Source organism: Lonchura striata, chromosome 3, assembly GCF_046129695.1.
Source record: "Lonchura striata isolate bLonStr1 chromosome 3, bLonStr1.mat, whole genome shotgun sequence".
Lineage (NCBI taxonomy): Eukaryota > Metazoa > Chordata > Aves > Passeriformes > Estrildidae > Lonchura > Lonchura striata.
Genome location: NC_134605.1, coordinates 78,322,924 through 78,347,333, shown reverse-complemented (window position 1 = coordinate 78,347,333; position 24,410 = coordinate 78,322,924). Strand labels below are relative to the sequence as shown.

Here is a 24,410-nt window from a genome sequence, read left to right as displayed (position 1 = left end):
GCTCTGCACTAGTAACAGTGTGAGCAGCAAGGCTGAAATAACATGAAGTGGCAACAGACAGGTGCACACACAGAGAGGAAGGAAGGTGATCTAATTCTGGCAACCATGTACTCTCCTCTGTCTACAACTAGTTAGAAACTCAGCAGGAGCATTGAAAAAAACATTCACTTATCACTACAACAGCCCTCTCAGACATATTATTAACGTGTTCTCATTTGAGGGCTCTTTTGCATTTCATGTGAATGGAGCTGAAAGGCTGTGGATCTAGGCTGCCACTGGTACCTGCAGTCTGCACTTTAGCTCCAAGTATTCTGTTTCCTGCAGAAAAGTGAGATGTGCAGGGCTCCCAGACTCCCTTCTGTACAAAGTCAAATATGCTGAAGATTTAATGCTACTCAGTAGACCATAGACCAAAAATAACGTAATTCCAAGAATCACATCTACTGTAGAGTGTCTTCCTCAACCATTTGCTCTTATAATTTCACAGTCAGCGACTGACAAGGGCCCAAACTACTAGTCATTAGCATTCTAATGACACCTCTCTTCATTATCCTTTAGAATAGCAATTCTGCAGAAAATAATCAATGGAGTCCACATTTTTTCCAGTTGAGGAAGACAGTAGAAATTCCAGTTTATATTCATGTGATAGGAAATGGGCAGCACCTCCAAGCAAGAAAGCGAAAGAGATTCAACCCTTCTCTCTGTAGGCTGCTTTGTGCCATGATGCACCTCCTAGGAAAAAGTGTGTTGGGATGCAACTAAGAACCACACTAGTTTGATTTCACTACCCAGCCATACAGGAAAAAAATGCTATTGTGAACAAGAATAAAACAGATTGTGAGGGTGGCAGGGAATCAAGTTTGATGGTTCTAATTTTTTTTTAATCGTCTTGGCTTTGCAGCTAATGCATTAACAGCACTCTTCAAAGATGCTAATAACACTAGCTGTATGCCATGTTTCTTAATTATTTGGAGACACCTTAGGAAAACCTAGAGCATAGTACAGTAAGAGCTCTACTGAACTATCACCCATGTGCTGGTTCTGAGTGAACAACTCCAAAGGTTATGCATATAATATATTCAAAACAATACCCAAGAATAACATAAGCACTATGTGTGTTAATGCTGAATTTGACAGCACATCTGCATTCCTGAATTCAAAATAAGCATGAGGCATTTCTCACTGTCAATCTCTTCTCCAAAACACAATTGAGAAACTGACATCAATTAACTACGATGTTTCCAAATGCTTCTTTCAAATTAGAGCAATAAGCTCCTCCAGGAAACTCTAATTTACTTTTGTGATAGCTTCAAAATTAAGAGAAACATGCACTCCTCAAAGTTTTGTGGGAATGACCCTGCCAAACACTGATATTTCATATTTAGTTTTCCTGATGAAGAAACAGCAATATATTTCATGGCTTGGCCATTTCATGTACTGCACTCTTCAGAGCTCTCTGTTTCAAACCACGGTGACTTCATTTTCTTTCCTTTAGGCATGGGGTATGTTGCCCACATCACTCTCCCCACACTCTCCTGCCTGGCAGAACACACCCATCTGAGATTACAGTCTTCCTGGAGCTGGAGGAGATTTAACAGGTTCCACTAGCACACACTTTGAACTATTTACACATTAGCTGCAATCTATGGCACCCCTGAATGGATGAAAGATGCTCGGTAAAGTCTGTAATGTTTTCAACTGAACAAGGCTCTTATTACTCTCATTGCAAGCATCACTGATGCTTGCAAGCTCCCTAATATTCTGGGTTTGACCAAATACTACATTCAATAGTTCTTCTAATGTCAAAGGAAAGTATGGCACTGGGTTGAGTACAATGGCCTGAATGATCTTCCACAGTTACATACTTGATAAGGTTTATCTGTTATCCAGCCCCTGAGTAAACTGTTCCTACATAATCTGGTCTCTGGTTGCAAAAATCGTGGATAGGTCTGTTTTAATTAAGTCAGATAATTGAGGTTTTTATTTTATTAAGCATTTCTAATAAGACTTATCAACAAAGACAAAGCTGTATATACAATAATTCAGTCAGACACAAAACTTATATACATAATGTTTTCATATATTTTCTGCTACAATTCCTGATTTAAACTGGGCTAATATTTTATACTGGGCCTGAAGCATTGATTTTAACACAAAAATTAAGGTTTAACTTCATATTCTGGGTGTTTAAAAAAACTGGATTCTTCTGCTATGTAAAGGCACTTGAGGGCTTTATTTGCAACAAAGTTGAAATTAAAACTGTAAAGCCATAATAGTAAAATGCTAAGATTTTGTAATTTCTTTATTTTAAAGATTAACGTTGTTCAGAGTCTGGTTTTGGGGGTTTTTTCTCAAAATTGAGCATATTACAAGAAAAGAAGCAGCTAGTAGCGATGTCCTATAATCTTGCTTTATAATAAACTGCTTTAAATTTCACCCCTATCTTTACCATTCTCTTTGTGCTTTTATTCATTTTATCCAAATTAAGTGCATGTCTCTTGAACGTCATTCCAATAGGAGAAGGCTGATGGCTTCCCTGTGGAGCTGCATTGCCAGAAGGCAGTTTGGAAAGTGACAGGCTGTGAAGTGGCACAATGGACAATATTAAACAGTTGCCCCTCAATTAATGAGTGGAGCGACCCACTTAGTCACCACAGCTGAGTCTTCCAACTAATTCAGAAGATATCAAATATACAATTCAATTGTTCATACTGGCATACCAACTGGTAATTAAGTCCAAACAGATTTGCATTTCCCTGGTTTGGTAATACACCATAAAACTGAAAGAAGAAATCATTGTTAAAGACACTTTTCCTACTTAGAAAGGTATATGGTATTTCCACTGTACCAAATACAGAAGAAATTAATTTACAAAAATGTTAGAATATTCAAATCTAATGTTAAAGTGTTAAAAGCTAAGCTGAGTATGTATTGTCCTGATGTTTAAACTTACAACGTGCACCAAGTAGAACATTTCGTGCATAAGCCTTTATTTTTCCACTAGTTTCAATGCTTTCTTTCTAACACGATAGTTTGACAAGTCAGAATTTAATTGCATATTCCACAACTGAATCATTCTACATTAATTTGTACCACCAGCAATATCTAACATGGGCCACAAATTATGAAAATAATCCTTCATGGAAATATCCAAGACTCTGTTTTAACTTCAGCAGATAACTTTCTGAAAAATGTGAAATGTAACTAATGTGTGAATAATTTCTTAAACAAAAAGAAAAAACTTCTTTCCTAACCAAAATACTACTGTGCTGAAATATTATACTTGACCTTCAACATCATAAATAATAATAACCAAAAGCAAGTAGCCTAATCCTTTCTGTTTACTCCAGGAAACAAACATAGATTCTTCTTCGTGAATGGGTCTCCTTAAGTGACTCCAGCAAAGCAAGGATGCTGAGAAGTTAGCCACAGCTGAGTCAGTGTTTGCCCTAGCTTGAGGGAACCCAAATCTAAGCAAGTAGCTGCTGCCTCCCTGTCCCACAGAAAGCAAAGGAACAGAGGCAGCTGGACACCCCACTTACAAAGTCTCTGCTACCCTCAACCTCTCACTGAGAGAAATTTTGTTTACCAAATAGTATTCACATCACTGCAGTGCTGCAGCTGGCTGCATGAAACAGCTGCAGTTCAAGCACTGAATTTCAAGTGGCAGTAACCTATATTCAGCTCAACATCTTCAGTTTAGCCACCTATTTCATCTTACAATTTACAAAGCTTCCACTTGGGCTGACTGGCTGTACTTACCTTTACAATTCATGTGGTGAAATAACTTTGAGCAATCTGGCTGAAGTACTACATGCCGGGATATAAGACAGCTGCCAAGCAAAGATTTCAAATTCTAGTATAAGAACAAGGTAACATCTTTGCAGCTTCTTATTCCCTATTTGTTTACTAAGTTCCTCAGGTCAATTGTTATTTGTGTTTACAGGAAGAAAAGCATGCCAAAAAGATTTAAATGAAGGTTATACCAGCACAAAACCATATAAGGGTGAAATAAGGCAATACTGCTTTTACACTATTAAATTTTCCATTCTTGGAGAGATGGACCAGGAGTAAGTGAGGAAGAAATGTAAGAAATGAAGAAATAAAAACAAACAGAAACAAAATGGTAGAGGGGACAGGGGTTAGAAGACAACTAAAAGGTGATAAATAGGCCAAGACCTTGGAAGGGAACAGATGGAGTGAGGAAAATGATGTAGGCCAGACATGAAGAATGGCTGCCAACTTTAGGTCAGGAGATGCAAGATTGAACGGTAAGGCGATTAAACTTCTCCTGAAGGCATAGAAAATAAAAACAAAAGTAAAACAGAGGAAACAAGTGTTCTTGGCAATAAAAAACCTCCAGATGGTAACATTCCCTCTCCACTGACATGGGGAAATTCAAGATTTTCAATAAATAGAGTATTTGACACTTCTGGAACCACCACTGTTGCCACGCAATTCTTCTGTCTTCTGTCCCATGACTGCAAAGCTTCTCCACATGTTGTCTGTAGGCAACTTGGAGATATAAGACAGGGCCTTGTCATTTTCAGTCAGTTTTGGTTAACAGCTCTCTTGGCAGACATGGATGAGCAATGTCTGCATATTCTGCCCTTTATCAGGGTTCACTCTTTCAGAGCATGCAAATACTAGCTTACAGCTGCCTCAGCTGCCTGCAAAACACATGAACATCAGCAAAATGTGCATTTACACGTTCTCCTGCATCATCAGAAGTCCACAGCCGCTTAATTTTTCAAAGCAAACCATCTCAACAGGATCTATACCTTTGTTGGTATAAACTCTAAACATTCCACCTCTCCTAACTACAGCAAAAGCACTTTTAAAAAGTAAAAATAAAAATCTAAATGTCAAATAAACACAGAGAACAAAGTAAGTCACGTGTCAGTTCACAGATTTGACTGAAAACTTTTAAAAGGATCCTAGACCATTTAATCTTCCAGCAGAGATTACCTTTTCTCTAATCCCTCTAGGACAAGCTGTCATTTTAAAACCAGATAATAGTCTAAGAACTGACAAGTCATTGACATGCAGTGTGCTAACATTTGCAAAAGGTTGTTCATTTGACCTGTATCATTGTTTAACCTTTAGCCCTTTTGTTCCATTGAAAGTGATGGGCACAATTCTCCATGGGACCACAGACTACACAGAAAGGAACCTTTTTCCTACTCCTGCTAGACAGAATTTTCAGTAGAAAATGGGTTTTAGTCATGACATCCAGACTGAGATTGTCCACACAAAAATGCCTTGCAAGAGAACTGTGAATTGGTTTAAGCAAGGAAAGCCAAGAGTTGGACAACTTCCAAGGATATATTTCTATGTACCTGTACTTCCTGCTCAATATAATGAAAATAAAGTCTTGCTGAAAAGCCTAATATTCCTGTAAATACAAGGCCAAGGTTCAAAGCCTAAGAGTACCAAGTATTTAAAGAACTAACTTAAAACTCAGCTTCATTGACTGCTGCAATCCTTTCACAATGGGTGGGAGAATTTATCATCTCCTTGAAATCTGATGCAAATCTATAAATGCAAAGAAAACAAGCTATGCAACAAAAGTGACCAATCATGCAAGAGTAATGACAAACACCAAAAATTCAACTTTGCTCAAAAATGTCTAAGAGAACATGGAAGTTACATTAAAAGGAAGTTCCTAGCTAACACTAAAATACTAATCTGTGTTTAATTGATTATAGATGAAAAAAAATTTAGTGATACTGCTTTCTTCATCAATATCAGAGTTCAACAAGGCAATATTTTTAGAGACTGAGAATACACAACTTCGACTTGCTACCCAGTGACTGTTCGTTTCTTTTGTCTTACCACTAAAACTCAGTCTTACAAAAAATAAAAGTCCATTCAAACATTTTAAAATAATACTGAAGGCAATATTATAAAGCACTTATTTCCAAAATCCAAAACTAAATCTCAAGACACACAAACGCTGCCATACTTTATAATTGCACTTTAAAAGTGCATTTCATTTCACAGTAAATTGATTTCCAGATTAAAAAAAAAAAAAAAAATCAGTCAGTACCTAACTCTGGTATTAAAGTTCCAAGTCCATAACTCAAAGAACATTTTCATTAGTGGATGTATTATATAACACAGCACAAAGTTTACTGCTGTTTCAAGTAATTACTTCCACTTTTTCACTGAAAATAACTAAGTCCACATGGAAAGCACTCATTTTTGCTGGTATAATTAAAAGTTTTACCCACTTTTTCTGCTATTAACTATAGCAATGAAGCTCCTGGCCTTTTGAGTAATCTTCCTACAGTCCACACAATCTAACACACATTTACTGATACACTCTTTTTAATAAAAAGAATGGAATGGAATGGAATGGAATGGAATGGAATGGAATGGAATGGAATGGAATGGAATGGAATGGAATGGAATGGAATGGAATGGAATGGAATGGAATGGAATGGAATGGAATGGAATGGAATGGAAAGGAATGGAACGGAATGGAACGGAACGGAATGTCTTAACTCAGATCATAGAAAGGAATGATGGGGGGAGGCTGTGAAAAAGAGGTCTAGAGCATTCTCTTGTGAAGTTCAAACTGCAACCTGAGAACATGTTTCAAAAATTAAAGCTTCTCAAAACAAAAATCGGATGTGATGAAGTACACTTGATTCTTCTCTTGATCCAAAGCAAACCCCTGCTACACTGAAAAAAAAAATGCCTAAAGTTTTGATGAAACCATTCTGACAAGGTATGTTGATTGTCAGTCTTGAATATGGTGGTGAAATCAGAGAGTCATCTTATCTGTGTCCAAGGACTGCTACCTTAATCTTTGAAAACAACAACCTTTGTGGGTGACTTAAGAAGTCACATCTTCTCTCAGTGAAACACACTCGGAAGAAAGTAGGGAAGAAACCCAGGCTTAAAAATATCACAGCTTTTCTGAGACTACTCAAGGATGTTTAAGGATCTTGTCGTGGTTTTTCCCCAGCCAGCAACTAAGCACCACAAAGCTGCTCATTACAGTCAAGAAAGGAAGGATCCTGTTAGACCCTTTCTAAAGATGAAAGGATCCAACTCTTCTTGGGAAAGAAAAAACGTCTAATTGAACATAAGGAGATCTACCTAAGCAGGTCCCACTTGTCATCCTTTAGGATCCATTCAGCAGCACCTATCTCTGGAGGGAGATTGATGGATATAAACAGACTTAGAGGATAGAAGTAATTCCTTATTTTCCTGCAGATCTTGCTTTTCCTGCACATAGAGCTAGCAAACTCTCTCAAGACATTTATCATTGAAGCAAGAGGAAGTCTGCTCACTTTTTCAGCTATACTGATGAGTTATTCATCACTATATTTGTTGCTATAGTTGCAGAGATGACTAAACAAAAATAGGATAAAGATTCTTTGGGCAAAACAATACTATTTTTAAGTAGTCTTTTTTCAGAATAGGGCAATGCTTCAATAGACTGGACTATTGCTTATAGTGTATTCTGACCATACATAATGAAAAATTCACAAAGTTATAATGAGTATTAAAATGCAAGCCTTTCTTCATTACCCTAAGGAAGTGTTACAGGAATCATACTCATCAAGTTCACAGAAGTAATGAAATTAAAAAGGTATTTTGAGGTAATTAAGAGCAACAATAATTCTTAGTTTATATATTGATCTTTTGAGAATATATTTTTATGAATACTATTCTTTTGAGCAGATATAGATTTGAAATCTATTTTGAACCAATAATTATTTCTCTTAAGTGTTTACCAATATTGCCTTAGATACACCTCCACATCAATACTGGTACTACTACCTAAACCTCCTTACAGTTATCATAGGACACACAAACAATTCTCAAATACTGACATAAAACTTCTTGCTTATTGAAAATAATGACCAGATTTCAAGCCCTCCAAGAAGCTTCCTGTTGTAAGAGCAGTAAAAATAACATATTTCACTATGTAAGACTGAAATGATGACAAAAATACTCTATAATGTACATTGTACAAAAAGAAAAATGTGTAACCTAAACTCCAAAATGTAGAAGGCTTCAGAGTCTATCAACCAACCAAAAAAAAAAAAAAAAATCCAAGGAAAAAACACCAAAGAAGCCATACACCAACCCCAAATATCCCAATAAATTAAAAGTGTATAGATATTCATATCTCAAAGATGCTTTTAAGATGGTGGCAATACATTAGAGTAAAAAATTTTTGACTGAACTTCATTTGAAACACAATCATTTCAAATGCAGATTGCAATGTTCTTAAAGTTTTACCTGGTACTTCATATTTATTGATAGCTTCAAAACTGTTTTCTAAAAGCCTGAAATAAGTAAGAAAACAACAAAACAAACAAACAAACAAAAAAACTCCTTTTCACAATTTCCCAAGCTGCTGGTTGCTCCACAACAATTGCTGAACATTTGGTTGGCAGAGGACCTCATGGAAGACACAACAAAAATGTTGAGGGAAAACCTATGTCTACCACTGCTATACAGCCTCCAGTACCACAATATAAAACAACTGAAATCAATCTTACCTTTCTGGAAGTGTAGATGTCGAAAAATGGTTTGTTTCGAACACTGAATGGTTCTTGTGCTTTGTCAATGAGACCACTCTTCATCTTTTCATGTCGTGGAAATATAATCTCTTTCTCTATACATGCAAGTCGAACATTAAAATCACAGTCTCCAACAGGTTGTCCCTGCCAAGTAACAAAAAATCAGTATTAAAATCAAACACCAAATTATTTGAACAATCTAAGTCTTCCTAACACAATATTTAGAAAACTACAGATAAATAGAAGTATTATCAAGTCACTAAGTTTTTCCCAAATGTGTGGTTTTCAAGCATTTTTTCTCAGGCTATAAGAGGTTTAACCAAATCAAAGTTCACAGAAAGCTAGAAACCTGTAATATGCATTCAACCATTCACAAATTAAACACCTAAACAACCTTTAAAGTTAAGTAAAATAATTGAAATACTCCTTAATTATGGCTTTTATATGGCAGCTATAATTCTCCACATAGCTTTTGTCTGAAGTAATTTAGATCATTTTGTTCACAATACTTTTAATGACAAAGCATCAAGATTTACACATTTAAGTGAACTCCTTGGTCTGAGTGCAGTATATTGATGCCTTTAAAGAAACATTAATTAATGTTCATTTTTTCTGTCATAGAAAAGAGAAAAAAAGGTGTAGCTGGAAAATGTGCCAATAAACAATGGCTACAAAACCCTGCAAGATATTGGATGGCTCAGTCACAAAAAGGCAACAAAACCCTTTGCTAAGCTTCAGCAGCATATCCTGACCTTTCAAGATGTGAAATAAACCAGCAGCTTTACATTGCTGTTTCTACATTTGGTGCATTGCACCAGCTCAGTATGAGGGTTCAAAATGTGCATTTGTCAGATTAGTATTGGCTTGTAATGGAGTTCATTATATTTTGAGCATTAGATAGAACAAAACTAGATATTACTAGAACAAAACAAGTAACTGTCAACTAATGAATTCTAAAGCTTGTTTCAATCGGAGGTGTCACTTTCACAGCAATGAGACACAAAACTCGTAGATTTGCATTGTTACAAGTGTGATTAAGCACTGAAAGTTATTTACATGAGATCATCCTTCATTTTGCCACTCTATTCACACAAGGAAATAATTTTCAAAACCCGTTCCTTTCATGGCCTACAGGGAATTAGCTCACAGAACCTTGGCCTGCAAACCAGAATTTTTCAAAAATCGAAAGCAACGAGCAAATGAAACTGGGACTCAAATCATCAGTGGCAGCAGTACAGTTGAGCAGAAGTACTGACTACCAGGTACCTCCTATACTAAAGGCAGCTTGAAGGAAAAAAGCACTGCTCCAGATTGCATCAGAGAGGATCTTGAAGTGGTCAACTGGAAAGAAGGCCAAAAAATAAATGGCAAAATCACATTCTGATGAGGCATACAAAGGTGAGAGAGAAAGTAGTATCTGAACAGGTATCTCAATTAGGAGAAAAACAGAGTGCTAATTTCTAATAGCATTAATTTAATCAGTTCTTTCCAAAATCTTTGACATTTCATGCTCCCAAAGCTTGTCTTCTATTTCTTTGCTAGCATTAGAACCTACTAGACCCCTATCACAAGTCCTCAGTTCATGACAACAGCTTTAAGAATAATGCAATGCTCCCATACAACATGTAACTCAAAACCACTTTCTTTTAGGACTCTGCTTGAGTCTACATAAGAACAGGCAGCACAGGCACCATCACTCTTTGGGGAAGCACATCTTGTACAAAGCCTGTGGCAGATACCATGGGTGAAATATCTCCTAATCTCTGTTCACTGATCCATGCTCGTGAAGAAGAAAGCTTAGCTGGCTGTTAATGTTGCCTTCAGTGTAGTCCTCCTTTCGAACATGAAGGTGTTATCAGTAAAGAGCCATTCAAATGAATGGAAAATTAAGAGTATGGAAAAATCCAAGAGGCAGTGTAGTTCACTCTTTATTCATTTTTCACAGAATACAGATGCACAATCTACAGATTTTTAAGTGCCACAGACAAAATGTTGGATAAATCAATCAATCAATCTTTCCTTGCTTCTTGTTTCCTTCCTTTCCTTCTCGCCCTATGTATAGCATACTTGAACACTCATCTATACAGTGATTGAGCATATCATGGTTTGTACATGTAACTAAAACACAGAAAACACATCTCAACCCCTGTAACAACTGACTGAAGAACTGATTGAAGAATTCTTTTCTGGGAAATGTGTATATATTTCTTATATCTTCAAAGAACTCCATAATTCTGTAGTAGATTTCAGCAAGATCTAGTGCACATGCTCTCTTCCCTATAGTATCTCTTCCACTCAGTCACATTTTATTAGTAGGTCTGAAAGAGCAAATAAACTATTTAATATTTCATACATTTGAGCTTCCAATAAGCCAATAAGCAGTTACGTTATTTAGAAATCTTTTTTTACAATGACTCCTTCAAAAAATGGGTCTGTACAGTGATTTAAATTTATTTCCATCCAAAAACAGTTAAATTAAAATCTGAGACCACTTTATATGCACCATAAACCAGCTGAATCACTTTCTTTTCCTTAAAATATTCCTTTCACTTTTCTCACCTACTTGGAACTAATTATTTCCTGCAGCTCTGCCAATCATATATTTCTATTTTAAAGCTTGTTAAGTAGAAGGGTATATTACAGCTAGGTTCCATCAAATAAAGGTCAAAGCTAGGTTGACATAAGATCATATGAGAAAGGAAAACACAGACAATGCTGCCAAGCTACTTCTTCATCAGATTAGTAAACTTAGAAGTCAAAGAGTGTTTCAGTCTTACAAAAGCACAGGACATTAGCAGTAAGAAAATTAGCACATAACTGAATTTAACTAAAGGACATACTAAATAAAAGCAATATTGTAGGAGACTGGCTCATTCTTTGTTATCAGACATTTCTTATAATTACAAAAAATGTTGCTAATATACAACACATTTATCCCAGACATAGACCAAATCTTGAAGTGATAAAATTCTTAACTTTTAGCAAATAAGTAGGAGGGTAACACAGGCTGCAATAAATAATTCAGAGACCTTGACAAAACCAGGAAGATATTATTTAGTGTATAAAGCACTCATTTAATAATTGTCAAAATCCAAGACATTGATGCATATATAATCTAAACCCAGGCATTAAGTAATAGCATATTTTAGGCAATATAGATGTTTTATTGACTTAAGCATTCAGATAATTAAGACCTTATTCCAATATGTAGGCTTTTACTTGTCTGAGAAGAATAAGGGCCACTACTGCTTGACAGCATAATTACTGAAGTACATTAAATGATAATTCCTGTTCTAAACATTTTTGACCTAAAATAAGTGTGTTAGGAAAGGGTAAAACAAAATTAGCAAGCAGCATGTATTTCCTATGATAGAAAGTTACACTTCCCTCTCACTGTAAATAAAATGTAACCTCTAAAGCAAAATATCTTTAGACAAGCCTTAAGATAAGAGTCATTTGTTGAATCAACACCTCTTCCTCAAGCAGCTGAGCTTTCTTCACCTGTTGAAACTCTATGCATTGCACTAAGGTCACAGTATGGAGTGGGCTTGCAAAATATTGTTTTGATGTTAAAACATCCTCCACAAAACTTCAAAACATAAGATGAAATTTCTACTAAACTTTGAAATACACCCAGGACTCAACATTTCTAAATTTAAACTCCGGTTATTTCAAATTAACTTCTCAACAGAAATCATACATAACAAGTCACATAAAAATCACAAAAAGAAATGGGTTTAAAAACATTGAAACATGTAGTCCTTTACCTACATAGAAACAGTGAACACACCATGGTACACAGAAACCAAATTCCATAAAAGTATTTCATCTTTTATTTTGGTGTTTATGTGCTTTTTTTCTGCAATGCAGCTATAGTAAAAAGAAAAATGATGCCTAGGCCTCTGCACACAGCTGATAACCAGCATGGTTCAGGAAAAACTGAGAATATTTATTCTTTTCTTCCATGAGATATGGCTGAAGTACCCACCAGCAAAGCATGCTCCATTTGCTTATCCAGGGCAGTACCTGAAGCATGAATAATGCAGCACACACACACAGGTAGACGTCCATGCACGTCTTCACTTACTGAGCCAGAGTAGAACATATGTCACAACTGTCTTAGCTTTCATGATTTTGAGAGAAGAATAAAGAATAAGCTCAGCCTGATATTCTACCCCATGTTTAACGCTATTATTGACAATTCAAGGCACACATAGCTGACATCTGTATTCCCAATGAAAGCCCATTATTAGTTTTCCCAACTTCTGAAGATCACGCAGTCTAATATTTTTAGTTTTATATTAATGATCTGGCATATACTTCTTCTGACCATGGTTTTATAGATGCTTTTTTTGTACACATAAACAAACAATCTAAAACTGCTGTTTGTGTTTCAAAATAAGATTATTACTATATTCAATACCTAAAAGGCTTTTTTCATTTCCTATGAGGTTTTCTTTTTGAAGCAGAGAAGTAAAGTATTAGAGAAATGAAAAATTTTATAGAATTATATCCCTTAAGTTCTTTATTCCTAAAAGGCAAAAGGCATGACAATCAATAGAATCTAAAAATTCATTTAAAAGTTTTGGCAGTTATCTAACTTTAAAATGTTAGAAGTCTTCTACCTTTATTCACTCAAATATTCAAAACATGTATGATAAGGGCAAAGAATACAGCAGTTTCAAAAGGTTTCTAAAGTTTATCTTAGCATCAATGAGGTACAACATGTGAAATACTGTTTCAATTGTAATAATACAACCAGTGTGCTGCAGGAACATGATTATAATTTATAAGTTGTTGTTTTGTACAATGGAATATTGCTCTGATTTACCACAGAACAAAAATGGTTTGAAGAATCTGACCTATTAAAAATATTGCTTGAGACATATATTAAATTACTGGTATTTCCTTAAAAAATAATCATTGAAAATAAATTTAAAAATGTGCAAAGAAAAGAAGTTAGTAGCCAATGGATAACACCAAGGTCTAACAGAACATAAAAATATAGCTCCACGGGGGTTTTTTATAAGTAAACATAACTTGAACAAAACAGCAGGACTGTCAAAACTGTGACTAAACAGATATGACCAAAACAGAAAAAGTAGATTGTAGATTGTACTACAAATATTGCTCTCTCCCTTAATCTTCTCGGATTGCTTGAAATTTTAAATAAATTCACAATAAAAACCATAAAACTCTGTAATTGCAACTGGATGATAAATTTACACCATCAGTATAAAGGTAACATAAAAAAAGCAGAATATTTACAATCAGTTGAAGTGACTGAATTATGATTCTCATCACCAATACTGGGCAATTAAGAAGCAGAATTATGGAAATAGGCATCTAGCACCAATGAAGAGCTAAGCCCTCCCTTTTGAAAACAAAGCTCCAGTTAGACACTGAGAGCTTAGTAGTTGCTATATTCAGAGAACAGACAACTCGATCAAATTCATTGATTTCATGTACAGTGACTTAATTTAGAAATTCTTCTGAGCCCCCAAAACCAGAGCTCAATAAGGAGATTTTACTAGGACATAAATGATTAAAACGAAAAGGAATCCTGCTCCATCTAGACTGGTTGCCTCCCCTCAGGTAATTTGAGTAGATGAACTTCCCACTTCAATTACAGAACGAAAAGTCATAGTTCTAAAAAACCCTAATTATAAAACAGATGTGTCATTATCACCATGGGATATTTACACACAAAAAGACTGCATATGGGAATATAAGTTTTAATAATTTATTTTACACTGAATTTAGGCTATCTTCAAAGTCAAACACAGGATTTTACTGCTTCCGTTTTTTCTAATTATTTTTCCTTGTGTTTGTGTTGTATGTAGTATGGAGGTATTCTTACCTTAATTGGACCACCTAGTACGTGTTGCAGTCAATATTTTCTCTTTCTACTTCTATCCTCCTCACACTCTCTTCCTTTCTGTCAGCCATTCACAATGATTCTTCATAGGAATAGCTATTGCTGGGTTTTCACACAGCTGTCTTTATGATAAAGAATTATCTCTCCAGTGAATTAAAGAACCGTGGGAAAATTCCTTCATCTTAAAAACATTATTCAAGCCATTTCAAGATTCTGGCACTAGTGTTTTTAGAATATAAATAATTTCATTGTATTTAAAATAAGACTGTCTAGTACAGTTTGTATGAAGTCTTATAAAAACTAGAAACAAAGGGGGGAAATAGTAGTAACAATCAGCACTTATTCACAACTATTCTCTTAGAAAAGGAACCATCTACGTTGCCTAAACCATGATAGAGCTAAAAATTAAGTATCAGTTCATAACACCTGAAGACTTGTAAATATCTATAATTTCAGTATACAATCTGTCTTTAGATATCTAGTTCATTTTGTACATGGTTAGCTTGTGAGTAAGAAACACTGAAAATGTAATACTTGTTTCAAGAGAAAGTGGAATTCTTCTTCATATTTATTTTAAATAAGATAAATATTCTAAAAAGGATGAAAATTCAGCATTCACATTCTCTCCTAGACCATAACAGTCAGTGAGGCTATTCAAACTTGCTGGAATCATAGCAAGGTGTGGGTTTGAAGGGACATTAGAGATCATCAAGTTTCATCCCCTGCCATGGGCAGGGACACCTTCCACTAGACCAAGTCACTCCAAGCCCCATCCAACCTTGAACACTTCTAGGGATGGGGTATCCACAACTTCTCTGGGCATCCTGCTCCAATGCCTCATGAAGCTCATGGTGAAAAATTTCTTCATACTGTCTTATCTAAACCTGCCCACTTCCAGTTTAAAGCCATTCCCTATTGTTCTATCACTAAGGCCCTTGTGAAAAGTCCCTCTCCAGATCTGTTCTATGCTCCCTTCAGGTACTGGAAGGCTGCAATAATAATAATCCAAATTCTCTCTTAGTTAGGCATGAAAAAGAAAATACTAGCGAGGTCTTGCTTTCAACCTTCATAAAACAATCCTGAAATATACAGTTATTATATTTGCTACATTCTTCTGATTAACATTGACTATTTATTTTTCTTTAGTCCTTTTCCCCTAGAAACAGGAAAAAGATGGGAAGAGACAGGAAGAAAGCCAAAAAAAAATGGAATATTGTTGCTAGATTAATTGTAAAAAATGAGTAATTGAAACTACGTTAGGGAAATAAGACATTGCTACATTGGAACACTCTCACTGCTTCCATATGACTTCTCCCCAATACTCTATTTTGCCTATAGATTTTTGTTTTGACAAGAAAAGTCCTATTTAAGACTTCACCGCTAGTACTTAGAAAACTGGACATGAAAGTGCAACTGGAAAACCTGCTTCACTGTAGAATTTTTTACACCTTCCACTTCAACTGTGATTACTGCCACATTTTTGAGAGATCTTAATATTTGCTTGAGACAGAAGCTGGGCTTAAGTCCACTCGGCAGTTCCTATGAGAGTGACTCACAAACTGTGAGATGAAGGAGACAGTTTTCCTATTTAATCATAAGTTTCCATAGCATAAGAAGAAAAAAAAAATACTGCAGAAAAAAAGAGAGGGGTTTTAAAGGTTTGAATCCTGAGAAGCAGAAAATTGTTTAGCAAAGATACTGAGAAAAGCTCTTTAAGGAAACCTCTGAAGAACAAAAAAATTGGGTTTGGACTTTATTCTCCAAATCGTATTTAAGGTTTAAAATATCTCAGCTATTTTCATTTATAACCCAACTTAAATTTTCAGGTGTGACTTTGTATTTTTTTTTTTTGCAAGTTTCATGGTTTGCTGGAAAAGTATCACATGAAGGTAAGCAAGTAAGAGTACACAAAGACAAACACTTGAAAAATATAAAGGATTTAGTATCATGTTAACTTCTAAAGCTACTCTTGGAGAACTACTTGTCCTGCGTCTCTCTCCCAGGAGAAACACTGTGTCTCTTCCTCTGACAATTAGTGATAATCAGCCATTCAAAAGTTTCTGGTGAGACATACTTCATGTTGAAGTATAAGAATACTTATATTTTGAGAATAAAACAGGCATGATAGAATTTAATTAAATCCCTTTTGCTTTTATATAATACTTTATTAAGCCATCTTTATTTTAGAAAATATGCCGGGGGGCACTGTGATCCATAGTGCCCCCTGGGCTGGGAAAAGGAGGTTAAAAGTAATAGATGTAAGGGAAAGAAAGAAATAAATGGGTTTTTTTTCTTCATACAATCTAACCAGCAAGTAAAACAGTCAAGCTTCAAGCTAATTACAACACTGGAAAATGCTCCCCAACAACAAGCAGCTTGTTAAATAAAAAAATAAGAGCACGAAAACAGCAAAGACATCCTGGTCAGCATGCACTAATTATCACTCTTCAACAACAATCTAAATTTTGCATGTGTCATAGCAAAGAAGATTTTTTTAAAAAAGGGATGCAAAAATGAACAGAAATGCTACTTTTCAGTTGCTGTGCACTTTACTGAAATACAAGGAATAACCATGAAGCAATAAGAAGATTTTCAAATTGCGGTGTTGAGATGTACAAGTCAGGTTTTTAATGATAGATAAAAGATGATCAGCAGGGAAGGGGAATAAGGCAAGAAAGACTTTTAAATGACAGTTAGCTATGATATGACAATCCTACTTCACAGACCCAAAAGCTTCTGCAGCATCACTCCTTTACTGTGTTGATTCTCCATCCTAAAATCCACCATTAGTTGCTCTTCCTATACTGTAATGCTGCCCTCCTGGAATTTCAGGATACTCAAATGCATTCCCAGGCTGCCCTTGCTCTCAATGAACAGCATCATAAAAACTGAAGGAGGAAGAAAAAGCAAACTTAATGCACCTCTTTCAGACTGAACAGGAGAAAGCAAAGTAAGATGGAACTGAGTGGATAGTCTGTATTTCATTTACCTGACAGCCCTGAGCCATGAAGCAATGAGGTGATATATATTGAGAACATAACACACAGCACGAGCACCAGTACAAGCATTTGGGTGTTTGTTAGATAAGTTTTCACAAGAAATAATCTAAAGGGTGCAAGAGCAAACATACCCAGAGTGCCCTTACTTTCCAGAGTACTGTAAGAAACAAAAGCATTTTAAATCTGTATTTTCAGGTGATACCATTTGAAAAAAATTCAGAATTAAAATTAAGGGCAGAAGGGTGACTGGCAGCCAGGTGCATTTGTAACAGAAGAGATGCAATTAAACACTTGCATCTATGAATTGTGCCCTCAAAGCTTTCACAGTACAATCTTAAGGTTAATAGGCTAATAAGTGAGAGACAGCATGGACTATGAGCCTTACATTGCTTTAAAATTAGGTTTGTAACAGAAAAGTCAGACATGGTAATGTTTTACAGGGATTTAAAACAAACATTTTTCACACATTAATTCAATGAGCACATTGGCTGTGGACAGGATTTATGACCAGCATATCCGTTTACCATGACAAATTTTATCAATAGCAACAGCATTGCTATACATAACGACAACCAAAGAAATCTTGATCTTGACTTAATTCAATGCACAAAGTATTAGGAAATTTAATCAAAATTCTATCTCCTTTCTAAGCATTTAAATAATTATTATTTTTCAAGCATTCAGTTTATTCTTACCACTGCAATCTGGTCTCACAAAAACTTGGCTAGAGTTTAGAAATTTAAAGGCCAGGGTTAGAAAGGAAAAGGAAAGTTGTATTCATTTTCAGCATCTTTGCTAAGAATGCATTAATTAAATCCTACATCATGCCAGTGTTACTGTTTGTTACTTAACTAAGTAAAAAACCAGTTGCTTAAGTTTAGTGCCCATACATTTACAAGTAACTACTGAATATTATCAAAGGAAAAGCTTCTCAAAGCAAGGTTTTTCAGGAAGAGCTGTCTCCAAGATAACTGGAGAATGAAGGCACATTCTTTTGTGGACTGTTTCAGATGAAAAGGGATTTGGATTTGCCTGCATTTGCTTCTGGTGCTAATTATTCTACTGTCAGCTTCCTCTGTTATATTAGAATTATCTACCAAATTATCCACCAAATTTGAAATTGTAGCTATACAGCTGCAGTTACTATAATGAACTCAACTGTATACAGACACAAATCAAGAAAAGCAACATGCACTGCAGGGATTTCCCTCTGTACTCATTAAGACTAAACACTGTAAGGAGTGTTGGGTGCTATAGCCTTTTATGTTCAGAGGAATATGAAAAATCCATATTTCTTGTGTGTGGAGCACACAAAGGTCAACAGGCATGCTTATTTCACTAGGATACAGCTTTCTTTCTATTAATTTGATTTTAGCAGGTGAGATGAAGGCAGTGAGACAGCAATGTCATATTTTGAGGTGCTATTAATAACAATCAATGCCATGCTTCATCCTGAATAAAATTACAATAAAAAAATCTTTTTAAATCTGAAGAATCATTTGTTTTTCTTGACACAAACACCTCTTGCAACAATACGGGATGTGTTACAAGCTTTTAGAAACTAGATGTCACAGAAACAGTAAGTAAAATAAATAGTCAAAGAGTTCCATCAGTGTCTTTGAAGACAGACTTTTGCAGCAGCTATACACAATAGGCATCAGAATTCAATACAGAACTTACCACAGAAAGAGACAACCAAACCAATTGATATGTTTTGCTTAAGAACTCAAGTGTAGGTTTCTCCCAATCACTGAAATTCAATTTTTATGGTTTTCTTCCTCCTAAGACTTTTCTGTATGGACCTCTAGAGCCAAATATACACTATGTATGTCAATCAATCTATTCTCTTAGTTCCCTTTATTTCTTTCTAGAAAGCTGCTAGAGTTTATTCCCGACACACTACAGCAAAATCAAAAAGTAAGTAACAATAAGCCTCACTAAATACAACATGGATTAAAATCTGTAACAGGAAGGTGCTTATCCACTCACTTCCTCTGCATTATGGATGCAATATTTCAGAAGGAATATTCCGACAAAGCCAGAAAACTCTGCAATGTTTAGCTAGCAAAATAGGTCAAGCATTTGAGAATAAGCTCAGCTAAAAATATCTTAGTGCACAAGACCTGACCAAAAGATGAGGTTCACCTGAGCAAAGGTGTTTATCAATGGGGCTTGAATGTGCATTTCCCCAGTTGCAAAGCTTCATCTCCCAGAGCAGAGTAAGCTGAGTCCGGTGAAGGGTGAGACAGGGGACATGCTGCAAATCTTGTAACTAATGATGGACAGCAATACAGTAACTCCATTATTCACCTTCAAGACTCAACTGCTTTCCAGATCAAAACAAACTGCCAAATTCCAGAGCAATCTCTGTTTTGGGGAATTTTTGGGAGAGGGGGATTTGTTTGGGAGGCAGGAGGGAATGTTCTGGCTTTGAACAGGACTAGTTCGTCATATAATTATTTTATTTGAAGATCTGCTAAGAGAATGAACAAAAACCTAACTTATACAACTTAAATAGGAACTTACCCTTTCTTGCTATTCACAAGTTATATTACATTTACCTCTCATAGTGCTAAAATTCTGTTGATCATTTCTTGCCAAGCCAAACATCTTTGGGTGCCCATTTTTATAATTAAGCTTCTAAAATTAATCTAAAAACAGCTGTGCTTTTTAATCTTTATAGCAGGGCCACTGCTAATGACTTCTTGCAGCTAAAGCCCTGCTTATGCTCAAACTGATAACATTATCTCAATTTGTCCTTGACAAAAAAACTATTACACAGTAATTAGCTCCTCCTCTCATTCCCACAGCCCTTAAAAAACAAACAAAACCAAACACTGTTCAAAAGCAGAGTTTTCCTAAACATTGACAATCCTCTGGAAACCTACTGATCGTTTTTCCTGTTTGCCAAGTGGGATTCATCATGTTAAGTCTGGACCCTTCTCTACAAATGAAGGCTTCCATCCCTTCCACCACCAAACAAAGCTTAACCAAAATAATTATGAGTTTTGAAAAGTGTTATTTTGCTAGTATATGCACATCCCAAACTGAATGACTGTACACTTCTAATATTACATGTTTGTTTCAAAGGAAATGTAACAGCTGTGAATGGCAGGTTAGACTCAAAAGGAGAGCAGAGACAAGGCAAGACATGAAGGTTAATAAACATGGAATCACAGGTGTAGCAGCAGGTAAGAAAATGTAAAAAAAAAAAAAAAAGAGAACCCATAAGTTGTCATAGAAGACTGTATTTTTCAGAAGAGTACATGGAAATCTTGCTACGGGAAAAGTCTTCATGGTAGGAGGGATCCAGGATACCAACACCTACTTTTCAGAAAAGGCTAGAGAAAGGACATCCAGATACAGAATTAAAATGTGTTAACAAAAAGCTTCTAGTCCTAATCTAACACGTCTTCCCCACAAACTACTCCTTTTAAAAGTAGCTGTCTTAAGTCACAGTATGACTGTGCTTCCAAGAATACCTAAGTAATTTCTGGTGACTGGTACCATGCCTACACTTGCAATTCCCACTTAACACTGAGTGACTGAGCTGAGTAGTACCTTACTCAAGACTGCAAGAGTCAACTGTAGTTGAGAAAAGCTGAAATGTCCTCTTGTTTACTAATATTGTTTTTGTCCTGTTAGGTGCACTGAAACAATAATTTTGTTTTTCCAGAAGCATTAACAGATACTAGTGTTTTCTCCATGGTCTATTTTGACTAAATTTAACACATTGTTGTGGTTTAACTACAGTAGGTGCTAATCCTTCCGCAGCCATTCACTCCCCTGGAATAACACAGGGGGAAAGAATCAAAAAGGTATAAGTGAGGAAGCTCAGGGTTTGAGATAAAGACAGTTTCAAAGCTCTAGCAAAAGCTCCATATGCAAAAAAAAGCAAGGAAGTAATTCACCACTTCTCATAAGCAGGCAGGTGTTCAGCCATCCTCAGGGCCGAAGGACTCCATCACACATAATGATGACTTGGGAAGACAAATGCCACAAACATCCTTCTTCCCCCAGCTTTATATGCACAGTACAACATTTCATGACAAAGAATGTCCCTTTGGTCAGTTGGAGTCAGCTATTCCAGCTGTGTCCCTTTCCCTGCTCCTCATCAACCCCAGGCTTACTCACTGGGGCAGTAGGGTGAAATAGGAAAGGGCTTGAAGCCGGACAAGGGCTTGAATGCTGCTCAGCAGTAACAGAGAGCATCCCTGTGTTATCAGCACTAATCCATGCTGATTTGCAAATCTATACACAATACCATATGGGCTACTATGAGCAAAACAACTACAAAAAAACCTTTACTGTATTTCAAAGCTGGTTTCATAGAAAACAGGTTTCCCATTTCCAGTACTGTTTAACAGCTCTTTCTTGTGATCATGAAGATTTTATTTCTACACCCTATTCTTCTTTTCCACAGCTTCTGCAATGCATTTTCTTATTATACGTTTTCCCTACAGCCTGTGCCACCAGGAGACCCTGCTGTTGAGGACTTAACAGAGGACCAGTTGCCTGGTTTCAAACAGAAATTTAAGAAGGAGGTGACAGAGCAGCCTAACAAATACTGTGAAGCTCTGGTAACAAATACACCAGGCTTACTCCTCCATCCCCTCTTGATTTCACTGCCTAAATAGTTCACATATGGGAAAATTTCCAACAGTGTCTAGCAGACTGTTTCAAATGGCTATTTTTCCTTGAGCAAGTGGAAATAAATCAACATATATTGTAAGGGTGCTTTCAAACTAAATTCTGACGCATTTCTTGTTATCAAGATGCAAAATACTCAAATTATTTTGGTGTTTATATTTACTCTGAAGCTCTTACTTATATAAAAATATTAAAATTGAAATAAGAATTAATGAAGATAAGCAACAAAACTGAAAGCACTTACATTAAACTTAATAATGTCGTATATCAAGTACCGAGGGACAACCTGTCCATTAACCTTGTCGATGATCATTTCCTTAAAAGAAAAGAGAAAGCATTGGCATTTTTTTCATAAATACAGAAGAAGAATGTCAACACATTTATACTTAGTGCTTATACCTGCAAGCATGATAAAAACACCAGCTACATCTTTATTACAAAAAAAAATTTAAAACAGGTCAAGATTATAAAAATATTATTGTGGTCTTAAAAGTCTCCCATTAAGCATTTAACAAAACACCAGGAAGCTGTGTTAGGGCTTCCCATTCTGATTTGCAACATTTATACATTAGTTTCCACACAGCTTTCAAAATCTTGAGTGAATAATGAGTTTTTAAAAACCTTAGTAAGAACTGTGATCCTAAGCCAACCAAGCACTACTGGAAATCTTGCCCACAGTCAGAAGCACAACAGTGAGAATGTAAAGAACAAGCATTCACATTCATTTCCTATGCTCAGGTTGGATCTTTTAATTTTAAAAGTGTCCTAAGTAGCACTGAGAGCTGCAATTTGCTTGAATGTTGTTGCATTGTGACTAAACAGGATGGCTCCTTCAGTCAGAAGTATCACAGACACATCACATGAAGTCAGCTAACATTCAATATGTACCAGCAAATCAGACTGAAAATAGGCCTAGGAAAGAACATTAATGATCAACATCCAAACACAAAAGTGTTTCCTGAACTTAATGGTACATGCAAAAACATATACACCTTGCATGGTGGTGTTACATCAGGAACTCAGGCCCCCTATGACAGGAATTAGACATAGTATATAGGATATTACTATGTCTATAGCATAGACACAGTAATATAGAGTTTAATGAACCAACAATGAAGACTGAAAATGGTAATAACCAACCACTGATAAATCTTTTCCAGAGACAACTCTGAAATAAACACTTCTCTAAATGTAATCCATCTTCTCCTTACCTCCCTCCCCTACCTGATTCTTGGCTAATAAATTGTATCAGCTACAGAGGTTTTTTTAATTAAAAAAAAAGTTAAAAGTTAAAATTCCAAATTCACACAAACAAGTAAAACAATTGAAAAACATGAAAACAGTTCACTATGACATGATGAAAACAAAATAAGGAGCTCAAGAATTATTCCAAAAAAGAACATTACATCAACTCAAATTATTCTTGTTTAGTTAATGTCTTGCTATTTTTATGTCTTACAACCTTTTAATCTCTCTCAGAATCCATAGATTCTACAAAATAAACCCAAAATGTCTGATAGACTCATGTAAGATTAATTTTCAGTCTGTACAACAATAACAAGATTATTGACTTACATCGAGCATTGAACAACAATTTGCTTTGAAAAATAAGCAAGCAGTTTGGTTGTAAAAACATATATTTGGTTTAAAGCAAACATAAAGTTTGAAGCATTGAAAACTAAACTAGAAAACATGAACATGTTGTTCTCAGAAACCACTGGGAAACCTAAGTTGCCTACTTAGTATTTTGGAATTTCATCCTTTGTGAACACAACACTGAGATGGAGACTGGGATTTCAAAGCCATGCACAGCTTTCACAGGTGTTGTGAATGACTCCCTGAGGTGACCTTACACATCATTCCACATAATTTCTTTTTTAAAATTAAAAATTACAAAAACATTAATCCAATGGATGAAAACTATTCCTTTGTAATATTACAATATCTTCCCTCTAAAAATTTAGTCACAGGCACTGTCAAATAACATGTGCAAAAAAGGTCTACGTAGAAGTGATGTAACAAAACGCAATTCTGTTCGTGTCCAATATTCAGGTAGGACCCTGGTGAGCTCTCAAAGGAACAGCAGACACAATGCTGCAATGCCTTCTTTGACAATAGCTGTTATAACTAACTACAAGAACAGATGGGTGTGAATCAAGAGACAGAAGGCATGATATGCAAACTTGGAAGAAGGTGTAAAAACATAACGCAAGGGGAAAAAACCCCAGGATAAAAAAACCCACCTGAAATTCCTGATAGTAATCAGGTGAAACAAATAACAAAATAACAGTGAAAAAAAGAATGGCATTGTTTTTCATTAACACTCAGCTGAACTGGCAG

General features: G+C 35.7%; 1 protein-coding gene across 2 annotated transcripts in view; it reads right to left on the bottom strand.

Annotated features, from left to right (window-relative positions):
• Positions 1 to 24,410, bottom strand: part of RNGTT (RNA guanylyltransferase and 5'-phosphatase) — a 169,530-nt gene that overhangs the window by 97,401 nt on the left and 47,719 nt on the right. For both annotated transcript variants that reach the window (XR_002466815.3, XM_021545647.2), the window contains exons 10-11: positions 22,315 to 22,386; positions 8,523 to 8,687 (exon numbers count right to left, since the gene is read on the bottom strand). Coding sequence is in view for 1 of the 2 variants with exons in the window: in XM_021545647.2 (XP_021401322.1) it covers positions 8,523 to 8,687; positions 22,315 to 22,386 (237 nt within the window). In the remaining variant the exon portion in view is untranslated. The remainder of the gene's footprint in view (positions 1 to 8,522; positions 8,688 to 22,314; positions 22,387 to 24,410) is intronic.